The following is a 19,455-nucleotide window of genomic DNA, read 5'->3' on the forward strand; positions in this document are numbered from 1 at the left end:
TAAGTTGGTTATTAAAGTTATTACCTTATTTAAGTTAGTTATTAAAGTTGGTTATTTAAGTTAGTTATTAAAGTTAGTTGGCACTATTGAGCACTCTACACTCTACAGTGAACAGGATATTGTTTTTCATTTAAATGTCTGAAAGAGCTCAAAAATAAAAATGTCAAATGATATTTCTGTTGCCTTTTTTGGGTTGATCTAAATGTTACTGATTGTGTTAAATGGGCATATAAAATTAATATCGTCTCATATCGATCGCAGGCACCTGAATCGAATCGTATCGTATCGTATCGTGGGAGACTTTTTGATATCGGCAAATATCGTATCGTTGTCCAAAGAATCGATATCGTATCGTATCGTGATGAAACTGGTGATTCCCACCCCTAATGCCGAGAAGGTCCTCCTTACACGAGCCCAGCTGGACTCATTCCCCGAGGAGATCAAGGCCCTCCAGTCTGACCGACCTCTTCCCTCAGACAGTCGTTTGAGCTCCCTATCTCCGGAGTACGACAAGGCTACAGGTCTCCTCAGAGTAGGCGGTAGGCTGCGCAGAGCCGAGAATTTGGGGATGGATGCCATTCACCCAATCGTCTTGGACCCACATCACCCCCTGACAAGGCTGATCATCCAAGACTATGATCAAACTCTTCTCCACCCCGGGCCTGAGAGGGTATTCGCTGATCTTCGATCCCGATTCTGGGTCCTACGAGGAAGAGAAGCAATCCCCAAGCATCAACACACCTGCCGAGAATGTCATCTGTGGCGAGCAAAGCCCGACATGCCTAAAATGGCCGACCTTCCGCCCTGTCACCTGCGTCTCTACAAGCCCCCATTCTATTCTACAGGAGTAGACTGTTTCGGGCCATTTCACATCAAGATAGGGCGCCGGAATGAGAAGAGGTGGGGGATCGTCTACAAGTGTATGACTACACGCTGCATACACCTTGACCTCCTAGAAAGCCTGGACTCTGACGCCTTCTTGATGTCCCTGAGGCGTTTCATCTCACGCCGCGGCACACCTTTCGAGCTCCTCAGCGATAATGGCACAAACTTTGTCGGAGGAAACAGAGAGCTGCAGGAAGCCTTTGCCGAGATGGAACCCAGACTGAAGGAACAGTTAGCTAAGCAGAAGATTACGTTCCGCTTCAACCCGCCAAGCGCACCGCACTTTGGTGTAACTTGGGAGAGGGAGGTGAAGTCGGTGAAGACTGCCCTCAGAGTCATCCTTAAAGATCAGATAGTGTCTGAGACCGTCCTCCACACAGTCCTCATCGAAGTGGAGGGCATCATGAATGCAAAGCCATTGGGCTACCTCTCCTCGGACGTTGCAGACCCTGATCCCGTTACCCCGAACCTCCTCATCATGGGACGCCGTGACTCGTCTCTACCTCAAGCAGTTTACGACTCCAGTGACCTCCTTGGGAAACGTCGCTGGAGGCATAGTCAAGTGCTGGCCGACCACTTCTGGTCTGCATTCATTCGCCACTACTTACCGGGTCTACAGGAGAGGCAGAAGTGGAGGAAGGACGGCAAGGAACTGTCACTAGGCCAGGTGGCCCTAATCGTTGACCCACAGCTCCCTCGGGCACTCTGGCCTGTCGGGAAGGTCACTCAGACATACCCTGGAGCTGACGGGTGCATCCGCACCGCCGCTGTCCAAGTGAAGGACCGAACATACCTGCGCCCTGTGTCCCGGTTGGTGCAGCTCCCGAGCCTCCCGGATACCGAGGAACCCAGAGACTTTCCCGTTTTAGTTCAAAAGGTCTAAGTAGACTTTTGGGTGCGGCTGTGTAGGAAAGCCCTGCTAATAAGACTACTTTGTTCTGTACTGACCCTTTAAGAGTTCCTCCCCTTTAATGTGAGCGAGCTGGTCTCAGTGTTATTGTATGACGACTACTTTGTTCTGTACCGGTCCTCTAAGAGTTCCTCCCCTTTAACGTGAGCGAGCCGGTCTCAGTGTTATTGTCTGACGACTACTTTGTTCTGTACCGGTCCTCTAAGAGTTCCTCCCCTTTAACGTGAGCGAGCCGGTCTCAGTGTTACCGTCTAACGACGTGCTGTAGTAGTTTACCCTGTCCCCATGGGATAACGTGTGCGTCAATGAACGTGAGTACTGTACCTGCGTTTAGTTCGTTCATTCAGTTTACTCTGTACTTAGTGCGTCCCCGCTGATCCATTCCCGTTGACGTCATTCCCCCCGTTACTGAAACACTGCGCCGTTAGCTTAGCTACACGTTAGCCAACTTACGTTGCCCCTCCTATGATATGCTGCTGCGTTGCGTGGCTAGCTTAGACGCACGTTAGCTAGCCTAAGCTATAACTATAACTCACTCATTACCCCTAGTGAACTGAATGTATCTTACACCTGGTTTACAGTCCACCTACCTATACCGTTTACATGCACTGAAGGAGTAATTCCCTACATAGGTTATGTAGGTTATGTATATTAACTCTGGTTAAGTGAATGCTCTAGTTACTATTTGCATTATACTACTAATGGATATTCTTGTTTATGTACATCACTACTGTGTTATTAATGTATACTGTATTGTATTCCTCTGTAGACAACCACACCTGGAAATCTATCAAATAACAACCAGTAACTGCAGCACGCCTCTGTGTAATTCTTTAACGGGTGTTACAACCCCATAGTGTCCGCCAGTTCCATCAAACGCACCCTGTGGAGGCCCTAGCCCTCCGTTTCACTACATGCATTGAGGATGTCATTCTTTATATAGCTCTCAACGTGCACCAAATTGATTTATTCCTACATTGCAAAAAGAAGGAAAAGACTAGGATTCGAACCCCGGTCGTCTGCGTGAAAGTCAAAAGAAGAAACCGTTACACCACAGTGCAGATAAGTAAAAGATCCACCATACATCAATCAATGGGTAAGAGAGCCGTATCGTTATTCTGTATAACAGTTTAACTAATTATTTTCGCTAGCAAGATCTCATTTGATTATTCAATCCATAAACCTACTGCCAGCAGGCAAGTTTAAAGAAATATAATCTGATTGATTGAGGTAATGAGGGACTTAAAATTAGCCTATAGATAACGCATTTAACTTGTCGGCGAGGCGATTGAGCCGTACTGCAATCTGATAATAAAGTTTTAAATCAATTAATCAATCAATGCCGTTAGAAAATCAGGATCTCTGCTATCGATAAGTGCTGGCTTTTCAACTGAAGCGGCCGCGCGCACTTATCCTGGGTCTCAAGTCTGGTTCGAGTTAACGAGACTGAATCCACCTTCAAGGAACAGGAAAATCCCGGCTTCAAACATCGGGTTAACTGAATCTGGATAATGGGACTCTTGATCGACTTAGTTGAACCAGGTACGGGGAATAGGGCCCTGTTCACCCATATAGATCAATACGCTCTCTCACTTGTCCGGGCATGTCTGAACATGTTCTGAAACATGTATAGAGGGGCGCGCGCACTGGCGCCTACGGCGTTAAGAATGGGACATATACAAATAAGCGAATGATGAATCCTGTTAGGCAAACAGATGACGTGAAAATATATATCTTATATATATAAACAATATATAAGTTATACAAAATAATAAACGCAGACTTTCAGTGTTAATCTGGACCTTCAGAACATAGATATTATATTGGATTATTAGATTATATATTGTAACTATATTTATTGTAGGGCAAATATTACCCCATTTTGCACCTTGTTGCAGATACGCTCATGCCTGTCCAGAGTTAATTATATTGTTTAAACTGCCTTTTTATTCGCGTATCTCTTATCATGAATTGAAAATGGGGGACCCTGTTGTAAACAAGACAAAAGTCTTTCTCTGCTCTGCATCCCCTTAACAATTGTGTGTATTGAGCCGTACTGTATTGTGCCCATTCTGCAATCTGTTAATAACATTTTCAATCAATCAAATTATAAATTTTTACTTCTCCACTGTACTATAATTCTGTGACCTGTACATGTATTCTGCTAACTGCACCTATACCCTCCCCATGCTGCTATGATGCCTGAATTTCCCCAAGGGGATCAATAAGGGAATATTTTATCTAATCTTATTTTACACGAAAATGTTGGGGCTCACTCTTGACTAGGAGTCAACCTATTGAGGAAAAATATAACCATCCCTATATATAATGACGAGTTAAATGTACTGCCCTCTCCACAACTATAATATTCTGTTTTAGTTTCGACCTGGGAGCAACTGACTTAAGTAATAGTATGACTGTCAAATCACCTCCTACTACTGAATAGTCTCATTCTGAAGTTATGTTATTGTCCCATAAATAATAATTATATGGAGAAAAGTTTAGCTTCAAAATAACGACCTTGTTTGACTCCTTAGACCCTGTTGACATTAGTCATTGAGAGTGTTGCCCTGGTCCGCCAGCCAAATTAGGGTTTTAATTTATACTTTACATCAGATTAGATTAAATTATTGTTCATTCATTGTTGTTATACAGCAGATGTACAGTACAAAGAAAATAAATTGGCATCTAACCAGAGTACAAATGTAACAGTAAAGTGCAATAGGAATGTACAAAGTGATTAAACTGGAGTACAAATGAGTACTAGTGAGTAATAATGCTGATCAGATGTATGTAGTGTTACAGGTATAAAGATACACTATTTAAGTCATACTGGCTAGTGGTATAACTAGTAAGGTATATAGTACATATATATATATATATATATATATATATATATATATATATATATATATATATATATATATATATATATATATATATATATATATATATATATATATATATATATATATATATATATATATATATATATACACACACACAGTATATGCAGCATTATTGCACATGCTATCATACAGAGGTATGGGTTGAATATAGTTTGAACTAGGTAGTGATTACAGTGCAGTAGGCTACATAGTTTGAACAGTATATGGATAACATATCATAGATAGAGGATATAGGCAATCAGGTATATAGCACTATTTTAACTATTAATTTAACTGACTAGAAGTTAGCCCAATATGAATTACCTCATGTATAAGAATGACTCACTGTCTCCATTGTTATTGCCCCAAACTATGCTATGGAATTCTAACAGAACGACAAGACAGCAATGGAGTTATGGACTAAATCAGTCATTCAAAATAATGCAGTGATGCTTCCTGTTAAAATCTGCTTTTCTAGATAGAGGATTTATATTGAAACTAGCTGTAGTTTTTGTAGAAACAAGGAAATAACCTTAAAGGGGAGCTTTACAATGCTGATTTATTTATTTTGCACATTATCTCACACTTCGAAAAACCCTAAACAGTTGATCACACATTAATTTAGTTTGACAGTTAGAGTAAATTAGTTTGAATATGGCCACTAGTGATGTCATCGGGAACATGTAATGCTTGTGTTGTGTTAATTACAGCTCAGTGAAATGACAGGTTACTTAATTGCATTAATTGTGCTATAATTAACACAAGGATTCACAAGGATGACATCACTGGTGGCCAAATTAAAACACATTTCCGATCAATAACTAAATTAATGTGTGAAAAACGGCAGTTTGTGTATTTGTGTGAAAATGATGTGCACAATAAATCAGTACATTGTGTTGAAGTGTCTCCATAATTAATATGGCCTGGGAATATATGCATAGTAGTATCTTCTGGACTGATTCCCGTGGAGAATTCATTATTTTTTATATCGGGTCATACAGTACAATACTCTTCAATGCCATGGGTTTTTAATACTTGATGTAATAGATTAGATTCAAATGTATTGTCATACAACAAGTACAGTACAATACAAATAAGTTAGGCATACAGCCAGAGTGCAAATGTAACAGTAAAGTGCAATAGTAATATACAAGTGATTAAACTGGGTATAATATAAATAAGTACTACTACTGAATAATAGTGCTAATCAGATGTAAAGAGTTATAGTATTAATATGTAGTGATACAGGTACAAATACACTAAAGTAATACATCATCAGTATCTATATTGAAGTAGTAGGAGCACAAAATAAGTATCATCAGAAATGCATGCATTAGTACCAAATGTCTAGAAACTGAGAACCAGCAGTTGTCCTTAGATTCATAGGCTGGCATCTTTGGGTAAACTATGTGGATTAAAGATTAGTTTAATAAAATGAACATTATATTGTCAATTTTATTTAAATGCACCCAAACTATTTAAAAACGCATGTTGGCATGTATGTCGAGTCACTTACACCAAAATTATGTTAATATTATGGAGCACACCAAGACTAAGAGCTAATAACTCAAATGATATTTTAGCTAAAGCCATTAGATTACGGAAGGAACTAGATAATAATAACCAGTCTTAATTTTAGTGGAATGGAAGCTTTGTTTACAAGTACCACTTGGATTAGAACTACTTAACTTTGTGCCATTGAAAGAAAATCCCAATTTGGCTAAACAATCAATGTGCCTACTTTGTGACGTGTAGTAATTTAAGACTGTAAGGCATGTTATTTCAGTCTGTTCCAAATGCGTATTAAGACTGTGTTGACTTTTACGAAGCGTTGGGACACAATTGACTTAATTTTGGAATTAGTTACATATTACAATAAATTAATGTAAGTTAACTTCAACAACGTATAATTTACTCATTCGGTGACTAAGTGGGCGGCTCTGAAAAGAGCCTTTGGGTTTTGGATAGTTGGTTGAATAGAAGTTTAGCCGCCGAAGCCGTACAGAGTGCGTCCCTGTCTCTTCAGAGCATAGACCACATCCATGGCAGTCACAGTCTTCCTCTTGGCGTGCTCGGTGTAGGTGACGGCATCACGGATCACGTTCTCCAGGAAGACCTTCAACACACCGCGGGTCTCCTCGTAGATCAGACCGGAGATGCGCTTCACTCCACCACGGCGAGCCAGACGGCGGATGGCGGGTTTGGTGATTCCCTGGATGTTATCACGGAGCACTTTGCGGTGACGCTTAGCGCCTCCTTTTCCCAGTCCCTTTCCTCCTTTACCTCTGCCACTCATTTTCACGAATAATAGATGATGATCGAACGTCTCAGTTGGCCAAACCCTTGCGTATTTCAAGCCTCTCTGAGGACGTTGTTGAGGCCAACGAGCGCCAAGACAAAGTGTGGGGGGAGGGTTTGAGGTTTGGCCAATAGGGAAATAGGGTTCCTCTGCAAGTTTGTCTTCTTGGCCCCCAACATCTACACAACATGTCTAGCCCACATAACCTGTCTGGAACAAGGCAATAAGGAGGCTAAACCAACTGAAAGTGTTCTGCAGAAGGAGGAACAGTGATTAGAATATGAAAGCTACTTAAAACCACTCTGATTATTCTACCCCCACCTGGAGCAATGTGGCAAATTCACACCTAAAAAAAACTCCAAATAATACAGAATCTAGCTATAAAAAAAGACAGGTATAGGCTATATAAATATACAATAATGTTCACCAGTCAGAGAATGGTTGTCCTGGGAAGTAGATTTGCATTCAAATCAGATGATAATCCTCACTGATGCAACACACCAATCTCTGTTTAACAAATATGGAAACGATTGATTGAATACTTTAGATTTAGATACAGATTGCAGAATGGGTACAATACAGAATGGCTCAATACACACAATTGTTAAGGGGATGCAGACCAGAGAAAGACTTTCTTCTTGTTTACATCAGGGTCAATTCATCATAACATTCATGACATACACAACATACAGATATACAGTACTGTTACATCAGGACGTTTATGTCATACAAGAACGAAACAAGAACTTCATGATTTATTTATTCAACCCTCCCAATCTCCCTTTTTCCTTTCTATAATACATTTTTAAATGACTAATCAATAAAGTTGTTTAAAGTCGTGATGCAGAGGAATCATTGTAAAATTGTGCTCTGAATAATGTATTTTCCTTGCCTGGCTCCACTTCAGAGTATTATACTAGCACGGAAACCTGCCACAGCCTCTACACAACCAACTGGAACTACATTGATGCTCCAAAAACAACAAATATCTGTAAAATAGCAACTGAATGAATGTTAAATACTTGGAAATAAATGTACAAGGACGGCATGATTGATCTTTTCTCCCGAGTGATGTGTCAACGTTTGAGTCTGTTAATTTTAATGACATTATGAATGAAGCCCCTCAAACTAGTTCAGCATGAAACCAGATGGAAATCTGTGGTCGCTGAGCTGATTCCTCTCACTACCTGCCCTCAATGAGAGAAGGGGCAGAAAAAGGCTATTGGCCCTTAACTCTGAGTTATATGTATGATTGGAACATGTATAATTATGGGTGTATGGTCATGGGTTACTTTTTAGCTGTTGTTGATTGCTGCAACATTGAGTTGAAAATCAGTTTGTCATCTTGAATTTTAAACTACCAATAAAGAATGTCCTATTGTCTCAGTGTATGAACCTGTGCGGTTACATTGTTGCTCCTAAAATAAAATAAGGGCAAAATAGCAAAGTTGATATGACATAAATTAAGCACCTCATACAGATGGAAATGTATTGACTCCCGAGCTAATTCCTCCCAGTATATCTGCCCTTGAGAGAAAATCCGTGTTAATTACAGCACCATGAAATATAAATGAAAATATAGCAATATGTCACCTTATGGACTGCTACCTTATTTCATTGAGCTGTAATTAACACAAGATGACCATATTCAAACTACTTTACTCGAGTCTCGACTGTAAAACTTTGAATTTCCCTATCGAGGTCAATGTAATGTGTTGAATCATGGGGGTCAGCCCTATGGTCGCACAGCCCCAGATTTTCTTTTCACACAAAATTTAGGGCCTATGTTCACACATTACGAAGATGCTTCTCAAAATGAGGCCCCATGTTCCCAGACGAACCTACGAGGACAACCTTGTTATCCATATCCAGAGTTAATTATATTGTATATTGTTTACACTGCCTTTTTATTAAATGTTTACTTCTCCACTCTAATATAATTCTGTAACATGTTATACTACCTGTACCTCCCCTCCTGCTATGATAACGAATGTCCCCAAGGTGATCAATAAATATTATATAGCTATTTGCAGTCTGTTCTGCTTTAGCCCTACTGTAGCCAACAAGATATGCTAGTCTAAATATCAGAATAAAGTGATGATTTTAGTATAAAATGAGTTAATGGAATGTACTTTTCATGATTACGGTGGTGGCTCTGAAAAGAGCCTTTGGGTTAATGAATGTAGGAAAACAAAAGCCGATCTAAGCGCGCTCTCCACGGATGCGGCGGGCCAGCTGGATGTCTTTGGGCATGATGGTCACCCTCTTGGCGTGGATCGCGCACAGGTTGGTGTCCTCAAACAGACCGACCAGATAAGCCTCACTGGCCTCCTGCAGAGCCATGACAGCCGAGCTCTGGAAGCGCAGATCGGTCTTGAAGTCCTGGGCGATTTCTCTGACGAGGCGCTGGAAAGGCAACTTGCGGATCAGCAACTCGGTGGACTTCTGGTAACGACGGATCTCTCTCAGCGCCACGGTACCGGGCCTGTAACGATGTGGCTTCTTCACGCCGCCGGTAGCCGGTGCGCTCTTACGGGCAGCCTTGGTGGCGAGCTGCTTCCTTGGAGCTTTTCCACCGGTGGACTTACGAGCGGTCTGCTTAGTTCTTGCCATTATGAGAAACAATCTTTTCTTCTTCAATCGAACAAGAATACTACGCTGCTGTGCTGAAACTCTGGCCTTATATTACTAACGTGGAGGGGCAGTCGTTTCTGATTGGTCTCCACTCTGGGATCTCGTTATTCCGCCTACATCTCACACGAGGATTGGAGGACTCGTCTTTTCGAAAAACCGCCAAGAAAACGTCTTTCCTGATTGGGTGAGAAAACACAAGCCCAAAGATAAAAGGCGACTCTCAAACTCTCTGCATTCATTTTCTAATTCGTTTAGCTAAAGAGAATTATAAACATGTCTGGAAGAGGAAAGACCGGAGGAAAGGCCAGAGTTAAGTCCAAGACTCGCTCCTCTCGCGCCGGGCTTCAGTTCCCCGTGGGTCGTGTCCACAGACTGCTGCGTAAAGGCAACTATGCTCATCGTGTTGGAGCCGGTGCTCCGGTTTATCTGGCCGCTGTGCTGGAATATCTGACCGCTGAGATCCTGGAGTTGGCTGGAAACGCTGCCCGTGACAACAAGAAGAGTCGTATCATCCCCCGTCATCTGCAGCTGGCCGTGCGTAACGACGAGGAGCTCAACAGACTGCTGGGAGGAGTGACCATCGCTCAGGGTGGTGTGCTGCCCAACATCCAGGCTGTCCTTCTGCCCAAGAAGACCGAGAAGGCTGCCAAGCCTGCCAAGAAGTAAATTATTTAGCCTCTTCGACAAACCCCACAAAGGCTCTTTTCAGAGCCACCCACCTCTTCTTGAAAATGCAATCTTTCCGTTTGTCAAAATACAATTTGGTTGTGTAACTTACACTTATGTCCGAGGTAGCGAGACAACAACGTAAGGCGATACACGTAATGCATAACATGCCCGTGTTCACTTATGGGTAAGTAATGTTTAATGTGTTGTCTGTCTGCAGTGTTTTGATAATTATCATCCCTCGACTTCTAAAATATAAAATAGTTTAACATCTTGGAGTACAACAGAGTTTTGAAACGTAATTCGATGAAAGCCCTGTGTAAAGCAGAACAAACTCATGGCTGAAACTCTTCTGCCCTCTACTGGTGGCCATGGCCAATAATTATAAAACGGGGTAGCTCAAAGCAATCTGCTCTGCCTTGTACCATCTTGCCACCTCTTCAAGAAATAAGTCTGCTGTTTATACCATCTCTGCCTGTGCCAGTTGGTGCACAATAAATGGCAGCATACAGATGAATGTAAATCAAAGTAAATTATATTTTGAACATTATTATGTATTAATAAAAACAAATTAAATGTAAGTGTAAAAATTAGGCTACTTGGTAACCGTTTTATAAAAGCAATAGCTCACTTCGTGACATGCTGTTATTATATCACAGGGCTGTCAGTAAGACGCAGGGCCGAAATACTCCCCATAGCTGTGATATTGCTTAATTAACACAGGTCATCGTTGGCTTAATCGGTTAAGATAAAAAAAAATATAAGCATATTCCCCATCACAATTACAGTCTGAATGGCCAATGTATCAAACGTGGAGAGAACTTTATGGTTGATGAAGAACAAAACCTCTTAAATGCATACAATACATTATTACAACAACAATAAGCTTTTATAACATTGTTGACATCAAACTCCAGCAATCGGAAGTCTAAAATATGACTTCAGCAATACTGATCACCTCCGGTCCCCTCTCCCTCCATGTTTAGCAGGATACGCAGCGTCCACATCTGGCTGAAATGTTACATCAGGCATCTCCTATGGTTTGGACTTCAACAAATGCACACCATGCTCTCTCCACTCTTTCCACTCGTAATGTTAATGCTTCAAATCTAGTCACAATTTCTCTAGATGTGTTTCTGTCATACAACATAAAATCACAGATTTCTGAGCAGTATTTACCAATAAGGACACTTTTGATCAAACTGATCAGCAGCTCAATTGTTTCTTTTGTGTTTCACGGGGTGCCCTTAAAAAAACATGATATCAATGGTACATGGCATCATTTTTTATCATAGGAATGCCAGGATACATTTTTGTAAGAGATGTTTTCTGATGATGCTGAGTTGAGCCGATGGTTTCCTCTTGTTTGGGTTACTAAACAGACACCAACATTTACACAGGACTGGGTCTCACCATGGGCCATGTGTATAAAGTAAACCAATGCCCCACTATGGTACAGGTAGTAGAAACATAGTATGTTTCATTCCTTGAACCATTTCTTCAGAATGTATCAACATGTACTACACCAATAGACACTAACAATAGAGGCCTTGCATGGACTGTTTGTGTACTTCTTTCTTACAGTATGATTTTATTATGATCCCCATTAGCTGATGCAAAACATCAGGGTCCGTGTACGTTTTGATAGTTCGTTTGACCCATCAGCTACTCTTCCTGGGGTCCACACATAACATATAAACATGTTACAGATAAGACATGTTCAGACAAGCAACCAAGTGGAATTAAAAATCAGAAAGTGACAATATACTTTCTATCAAACATATTACATGATACCGCATTCCTAAACATAATGGAATCATACATAGTACAATATACATTACATAACACTATATATTAAATATGCACTCAATTCACAAGCAGTGAGAAACCATATACTCGTACCACCTATTTGTATAGGCTACTAATATTCCTGTCACTAAAAATACAATAAAGTAAAATAAAAGTAACTATGGGTATGTGTGTGTGTCTACATGTACATAATGTGCAGGCGTAGGGCTGTTAGATGTTGTTTCAGTTGTCTTTTAAAGCCTGTATTGTAAACAAAAAGCTAAATGTAGCTATGTTTCTTGTATACGGTACATACTCATAAAGGTAGGACTAATTTCAGTTTTTTTAATCCATATATAGGCCACATTAAATCTTCCACTTACTCAAACGAAGTCGAGGTCACCCACACTACAGGCCACCACCAACAAAAGACTGTGTTTACCAACACTGAAAAGTCACCCATTTAAAACTAAACGCGTCACCCCAGAGGACTCATCTTTCTTTCAGTCCCTTGTCAGGTAGCTCGGCTCGCTGGAAAACGAGATTTTGTCGGATTCTAATTTACTCTAAAGAATTGTAAGAGATAAATACAAGAAAAAAGTAGCTGCACAACAGTGGTGACGGCACACATTATTGTTTTGGAGCGTCCACAAATTAACCACGTTTCTACAAATAGTTTGATTCTGACGGGACATGTGTCTACTAGCTGGGCCACTTGGCGTTAGATTTCTGCAATATTCATAGTTGTGTATTTTAACAATTTTATGCGAAGAGAAAACACAAGCGACAGAGCATTTTGACAGTACAGAGGAGGACCGGGCTGGTTGAGTCTACATGGCTCTCATGCAGTGTTTAAGACCAGCCCCCTGCCTCGGCTACACTATCAGTCTGTTGACACTCCTAGTTACTTCAGCTTTTGTTTCGCAGCAGAGAACGAGAGAATAATGGCAGAAGTCGCCCCAGCTCCAGCTCCCGCCGCTCCGGCCGCTCCGGCTAAGGCTGCCAAGAAGAAGGCAGCTCCCAGACCCAAGAAAGCAGGTCCCAGCGTCAGTGACTTGGTCGTCGAGGCAGTGTCTGCTTCTAAAGAGAGGAGCGGCGTGTCTCTTGCTGCCGTAAAGAAGGCTCTGGCTGCCGGTGGCTACGACGTGGATAAGAACAAGGCTCGTGTGAAGACTGCCATCAAGAGTCTGGTGACGAAGGGAACCCTGGTCCAGGTCAAGGGTACCGGAGCCTCCGGCTCTTTCAAGCTCAACAAGAAGGCTGAGGTTAAAGCCAAGAAGCCAGCGGCCAAGAAACCAGTCACCGCCAAAAAGCCTAAGAAGCCTGTTGCAGCTAAGAAGGCTGTTGCAGCCAAGAAGTCTCCCAAGAAAGTAAAGAAGGTCGCAGCCAAGAGTCCCAAGAAGGTCGCAGCCAAGAGTCCCAAGAAGGTCGCAGCCAAGAAGGTAGTAGCCAAGAGTCCCAAGAAGGTAGTAGCCAAGAGTCCCAAGAAGGTAGTAGCCAAGAGCCCAAAGAAGGCGAAAAAGCCTGTTGCTCCCAAGAAGGCTCCAGCGAAGAAGGCTGCCAAGCCCAAAGCAGCGAAGAAAGCAGCTCCCAAGAAGAAGTAAGCGTCCAAGCAGAACATTGTTCATATCAAAAGGCTCTTTTAAGAGCCAACCACCATTTCCCATGAAGGAACAATGCATTCTAATGTAATAGTCTACATTGAGGGGAAGGGGTCTTCTAATTATACAAAACATGTATTTAATTTTTCGATCTGTAGTTATTTGAACCAGACGGGGAACGAGTCCCAAGCCAATTTGTATATAAGCATATTAATGATTAATTAAAATATAGATAAGACTGCATATCGCATCCATACATGTGGAAATGCATAAATTGCTCCCATCATGGTGCATTTGTTACCGCGTAATGACAGCTATGGTACTGTTTCAATGAGCCGGAGGGTGGGATGATATGAATCACAATTATTGTATGAATGAATGAATGAATGAAAACTTTATTTAACAGATTGCAGAATGGGTACAATACAGTACGGCTCAATACATACAATTGTTAAGGGGATGCAGACCTGAGAAAGACGTTTGTCTTGTTTCCATCAGGGTCCCCCATTTTCAATTCATATAGACATTTATGACATACACAACATACATGACATTTATGGCATAGGGACATATAGGTATTTAGTACTGATACATTTGTGACATAGGCGGTATTCAAATATACAGTACTGTTACCCCTAGATCCTGACAGAGTATATACATATGATGGGGAGGGGACTGTACATTAGGAGGGGGTGGGTGGGTGGGAGGGAAATATACATACGGCGGGGAGGGAATATATACATGCGGTGGGGAGGAGACTGTCTATTAGGAGGTGGTGGGGGTTTTGGGCATTTACGGTGGCCAGTTTCGAATTGCAGCCTCCCGTAGGTGCTCTTTAAGGGCGGTTTTGAATGTGGGCAGGGATTCACATTCCTTTACAGCTTTGGGTAGGGCGTTCCACATTGTTGTGGCATAATTGCGAAACGTGTTTAGTCCCTTGTTTGAGCCGAATCTGGGTTTAACATGATTTGTTGAGCTTCCTCTGGTGTAGTGGTTGTGGTATTCACTGACCTTTGGGAAGTATTTTGACATGTACATGGGCACCCCGGTCGTATAGTGTATCTTGTAGACCAGGCCCATTGCAAGTTGCTGTACTCTGTCGTCTACTCTAAGCCATCCTAGGTTGGCAAAGTGGGCAGGGGTGAGGTGGGTTCTGGGGTTCAGGTCAAGTAGTAGTCTGACCAGTTTGTTTTGTGATGTTTGTAATTTTGTTTTAAGCGCCTTTGAGGTGCTTTGGTACCATGAGGTGCACGCATAGTCATAGTACCCTTGAATGAGTGCTCCTGCCAGAGTCTTCAGGGTATTCTTGTTTACCAGAGAGGAGATCCGGTACAAGAATCTAGTTCGTTGGTTGACTTTTTTTATTACATTGGATGCCATTTTGTCACAGGAAAGATTTGCCTCTAGGATGGAACCCAGGTAGGTAATTTCGTCTTTCCTTGTGACAATATTGTCACCCACTGTAACTGAGAATCCGTCGGTCTTGCTGAGTTTGTTATTTGAACCGAAGAGAATGGACTCTGTTTTGCCCATGTGTAATGATAGTTTGTTATCAGCGAGCCATATGCAGTATAATTATAATAGTTATAGTTACAATATATTGCTAAACTTTCAGTCTAGCGGACTGATCAAATCAAACCACGGCAAAACGATGCATTTAGTTACAATGGATTACAAAACAACACATTTCCTCGTCAACATAAATACTTAAGTATTCATTCTTCCCATTATGGAAATGGTGCATGTATTCAGACCGGTTTGGTTAATTTGTCTTGTCAATGTTGCGCATGTAATTAGTCATTTGTCTTCTTGGGCAACACGCCGGAGTTAGTTTAGTTTCTCTTCATTACGCACAGCCAGCTGCAGATGACGGGGGATGATACGTCTTCTTCCAGTGAACAAATCTAAAATACAGATGTATTATTTAGGTCAATAGCATACCCCACCCTCTTCATCTTATTTAGATATGTTTCTCCCTATAACACTCAAGAAGGAGGTCTGAACTATTACCTGTAGTGTGCTCAGTGCTTTCTGAAAGGAGTCGGCCACTACAGGACAGTTATGAAATATTAGTACACTACCCACAAAGAAGCGTTGTTCTGGGAAAATTACAGCATAGCATACTATAAGGACAACAACAACAACAAGGTATTATTTAAATGGTTTTTATTGTTTTTTTAAAGGTTCAACAACATTATATACATACGCACAAACATACATACAATACATGACTACATATAACCGCACACTACCTAAAATAAATGAAAAATAAAGTAGAAAAGAAAATATTGTAATAAAAATAAAATTGTAAAGGAATGTGAATCACTACCCACTTTCAAAACCACTCTCAAAGAACACCTACGGGAGACTGCAATTCGAAACTGGCCCCTGTAAATGTCCTAACCCAACCCCCTCCAATGTACAGTAAATGACCAAGTATGGTTTTGTCAATATTCCAATGTACAGTTTTACTTGTACAATTGTACAGTGTCCCCCACCTACCCAACCTCCTCCAATGTACAGTTTCTACGTCAAATGTATACTCTCTTTTCTGGACTCTTTTTGTATCACAAACAGTACTGTATTTGCAAATCTGGTATGTCATAAATGTATAGATGTATAGCGGTACTGTCTATCTGTATGTCGTGTATGTCATATATGTTATGATTCATTGAAAATGGGGGACCCTGATGTAAACAAGACGAAAGTCTTTCTCTGGTCTGCATCCCCTTAACAATTGTATGTATTGAGCTGTACTGTAATGTACCCATTCTGCAATCTGTTAATAAAGTTTTCAATCAATCAATCAAACCCCCCCTCCACATTTGTCCCTGCGCGCTTCTTGGTCTCAACCACGTCCTCAGAGAGGGTTCAAAGAAGCAGGCGGTTGGCCAGTTGCTGCATTCGTTTGTTTTCTTACATACGTTACAATGAGTGGAAGAGGAAAGGGAGGTAAGGGACTTGGTAAAGGAGGCGCTAAGCGTCACCGCAAAGTGCTTCGTGATAACATCCAGGGAATCACCAAACCCGCTATCCGTCGTCTGGCTCGTCGTGGCGGAGTGAAGCGTATCTCCGGTCTAATCTACGAGGAGACTCGTGGTGTTCTCAAGGTCTTCCTGGAGAATGTGATCCGTGATGCCGTCACCTACACCGAACACGCCAAGAGAAAGACCGTGACCGCCATGGATGTGGTCTATGCTCTGAAGAGACAGGGACGCACTCTGTACGGCTTCGGCGGCTAGACTTCTATTCAACTCTAACTAAAACCCAAAGGCTCTTTTCAGAGCCACCCACCTTATCACTGAATGAGCACACTCTACATACGTATATTTGTGAAAAGTATTAAACTGAGTTGTCTCAGGCATAGCACCGAATTTGTTGTTTTAGCATTTAATTTAATCCAGTCACTGATGCAATGCCTACGGTTCCTGACGTTTCTAGGTAATTCCTGCATTGGAATTGTCATGTAACTACAGTGTGTACATATATGTAAAACTTAATAACTGATGGTGATTTTAATAGTGTGAAGACTAAAGTGAAAGACGTTTCAGTGACCAGTACACTAGTCATCTCTCGGCGGGGCTTCCTGAACATGTGAACAATTAAAATGTAATTGATATGCCTCAAGATTATTCGTACAACACTTTAAGTAATATATTAGATTCAAATCTATTGACATCATACAATGCAATTACAGTACAATGTAAAGAAGGCATCAAACTATAGTGCAAATATAACAGTTAAATGCAATATAGTAATATGCTATGTATACAGGTGAATAAACTCGCTATAAAATATGAGTACAACTGAGTAATAGTGCTAAGCAGATGTATGTACTGTACAAAGTTGTAGTATTAATATGTACAGTGATACAGCTATAAAGACACTATGGTACATACTGGCAAGCAGGGTAATCAGTAAGAGTAGGAAAGGAATATATACAGGTATGTAAATCCCTAAAGGAAAAAATAAAATATTTTTTTTTGTTTGGAAGCGTGGATTCGCTACTTGTAGGCACTGGAAATCTAAAGGGCGCTAACCTATTTCAGCACCATGGACAGTACCGGACCACACTGACGAAACCATTTTGGAAATGGGGAAAGCATGCAGGCTTAACCCAAATGGACTCCAGACAAGGAGCAACCATGATAGTTCGGATTGTATTTATTTTTAACCATATATGGTCATATGTATTACTTGTCAGCAGTGTAATCGATAACTATTAGATCAGTTCTGTTAGTTAGTTCTGGCCATTATGAGAAACTATGTTTTAGTCTTCACTTCAACAAGAATAATACGCTGGTGTGACGAAAGTCTGGCCATACTAACGCGGAGGCGCAGTCGTTGCTGATTGGTCTCAACTCTGGGAGTTCGTTACTCCGCCTACATCTCACACGATTATTGGAGGACTGGTCTTTTGGAAAAACCGCCAACAAAACATCTTTCCTGATTGGGTGAGAAAACACAAGCCTGACTATAAAAGGTTACTCTCCAACTCACTGCAATGCATTTCATTTTCTAACTCGTTTAACGTAAGAGAATAATAAACATGTCTGGAAGAGGCAAGACTGGAGGAAAGGCCAGAGCTAAGGCCAAGACTCGCTCCTCTCGTGCCGGGCTTCAGTTCCCCGTGGGTCGTGTCCACAGACTGCTGCGTAAAGGCAACTATGCTCATCGTGTTGGAGCCGGTGCTCCGGTTTATCTGGCCGCTGTGCTGGAATATCTGACCGCTGAGATCTTGGAGTTGGCTGGAAACGCTGCCCGTGACAACAAGAAGAGTCGTATCATCCCCCGTCATCTGCAACTGGCCGTGCGTAACGACGAGGAGCTCAACAAACTGCTGGGAGGAGTGACCATCGCCCAGGGTGGTGTGCTGCCCAACATCCAGGCGGTCCTTCTGCCAAAGAAGACCGAGAAGGCTGCCAAGAAGTAAATTATTTAGCCTCTTCGACAAACCCCACAAAGGCTCTTTTCAGAGCCACCCACCTCTTATTGAAAATGCAATATTTCCGTTTGTCTAAACGTACGTTGTCGTCTCGCTACCTCGGACATAAGTGCATGTTAAAGTGCAGAGTGTGCGTGTTAAAAGAGTTTTTTTAAAAGGTGTGTTCAGAGGCTACGTGTATAAACGGTGATTTTAGGAGCCTTACTATGTGTTTATGAAAATTAGTTAAAGGCATTTTGATTGGACGGCAGAAAATAAAGTGTATTTGGTTGAAATATTCAGAATCGGGTCTATTTGCCACCTTCTAGTAATATATACTGTATTGTAGTCTCACCCATTGCTTTTCTATCTGATCAGATTTAACTTGAAACACCACAACATTTGAATAAAACACTTCAAATTCAATGACAATTGCGACCATTAATTGTATGTCCTGTGTGGAGGAATTAATGATGAATGAAAGCACATGTCTGACAGGGGAAGGTTGTAAACAGGAGGGTTAATAAACAAGTATAACTGCCTTATACATGATGAGACTGTAGGTGATGTTACGAGGCAATGAGGCAAGTATCACAAATATAATCTCGGAATTGTCACTGCTGTGCAGAATATGCAGTAATAGGAGCTTAATAAATAAAAGATACAGCGTATTTTCAGGGGTGGAAAGAATGTATTTGCTGTACAGCATGCAGTTCATACACAGTATTTATTGTAGGGTCACCCACAACTGGAACTCCACTCTGTGTCAGCATCCTCAAGTGAAATAGTTAAGACGATATAACATAACATAATATGTAGCAGACATATTAACACAATTCACAACAGTGCAAAATACCCTG

The 19,455-nt window shown here is 41.4% G+C and overlaps 6 protein-coding genes across 6 annotated transcripts; 4 read left to right on the top strand and 2 right to left on the bottom strand.

The window, feature by feature from the left end:
* Nucleotides 1-6,667: 6,667 nt before the first annotated feature.
* LOC311233198 (histone H4) lies at nucleotides 6,668-6,979 on the bottom strand (the record flags this gene model as incomplete). The annotated part of the gene is made up of 1 exon (XM_084320124.1): nucleotides 6,668-6,979. One exon carries the CDS (start codon nucleotides 6,977-6,979, stop codon nucleotides 6,668-6,670), a length of 312 nt encoding a protein of 103 aa, XP_084176250.1.
* A 2,205-nt stretch (nucleotides 6,980-9,184) lies between these two features.
* LOC311230823 (histone H3.2) lies at nucleotides 9,185-9,595 on the bottom strand (the record flags this gene model as incomplete). The annotated part of the gene is made up of 1 exon (XM_084317207.1): nucleotides 9,185-9,595. One exon carries the CDS (start codon nucleotides 9,593-9,595, stop codon nucleotides 9,185-9,187), a length of 411 nt encoding a protein of 136 aa, XP_084173333.1.
* A 294-nt stretch (nucleotides 9,596-9,889) lies between these two features.
* On the top strand, nucleotides 9,890-10,282 carry LOC311242103 (histone H2A-like; the record flags this gene model as incomplete). The annotated part of the gene is made up of 1 exon (XM_084331054.1): nucleotides 9,890-10,282. The coding sequence occupies one exon, from the start codon at nucleotides 9,890-9,892 to the stop codon at nucleotides 10,280-10,282; it is 393 nt and encodes a 130-aa protein (XP_084187180.1).
* A 2,732-nt stretch (nucleotides 10,283-13,014) lies between these two features.
* LOC311238175 (histone H1-like) lies at nucleotides 13,015-13,738 on the top strand (the record flags this gene model as incomplete). The annotated part of the gene is made up of 1 exon (XM_084326191.1): nucleotides 13,015-13,738. The coding sequence occupies one exon, from the start codon at nucleotides 13,015-13,017 to the stop codon at nucleotides 13,672-13,674; it is 660 nt and encodes a 219-aa protein (XP_084182317.1). The 3' UTR covers nucleotides 13,675-13,738.
* A 2,863-nt stretch (nucleotides 13,739-16,601) lies between these two features.
* LOC311243069 (histone H4) lies at nucleotides 16,602-16,913 on the top strand (the record flags this gene model as incomplete). Its single annotated transcript, XM_084332140.1, has 1 exon — nucleotides 16,602-16,913. The coding sequence occupies one exon, from the start codon at nucleotides 16,602-16,604 to the stop codon at nucleotides 16,911-16,913; it is 312 nt and encodes a 103-aa protein (XP_084188266.1).
* Nucleotides 16,914-18,220: 1,307 nt separating this feature from the next.
* Nucleotides 18,221-18,604, top strand: LOC311243938 (histone H2A; the record flags this gene model as incomplete). Its single annotated transcript, XM_084333345.1, has 1 exon — nucleotides 18,221-18,604. One exon carries the CDS (start codon nucleotides 18,221-18,223, stop codon nucleotides 18,602-18,604), a length of 384 nt encoding a protein of 127 aa, XP_084189471.1.
* Between the last annotated feature and the right edge of the window lie 851 nt (nucleotides 18,605-19,455).

Source organism: Notolepis coatsorum (assembly GCF_963971535.1).
Source record: "Notolepis coatsorum genome assembly, chromosome: 1".
Lineage (NCBI taxonomy): Eukaryota > Metazoa > Chordata > Actinopteri > Aulopiformes > Paralepididae > Notolepis > Notolepis coatsorum.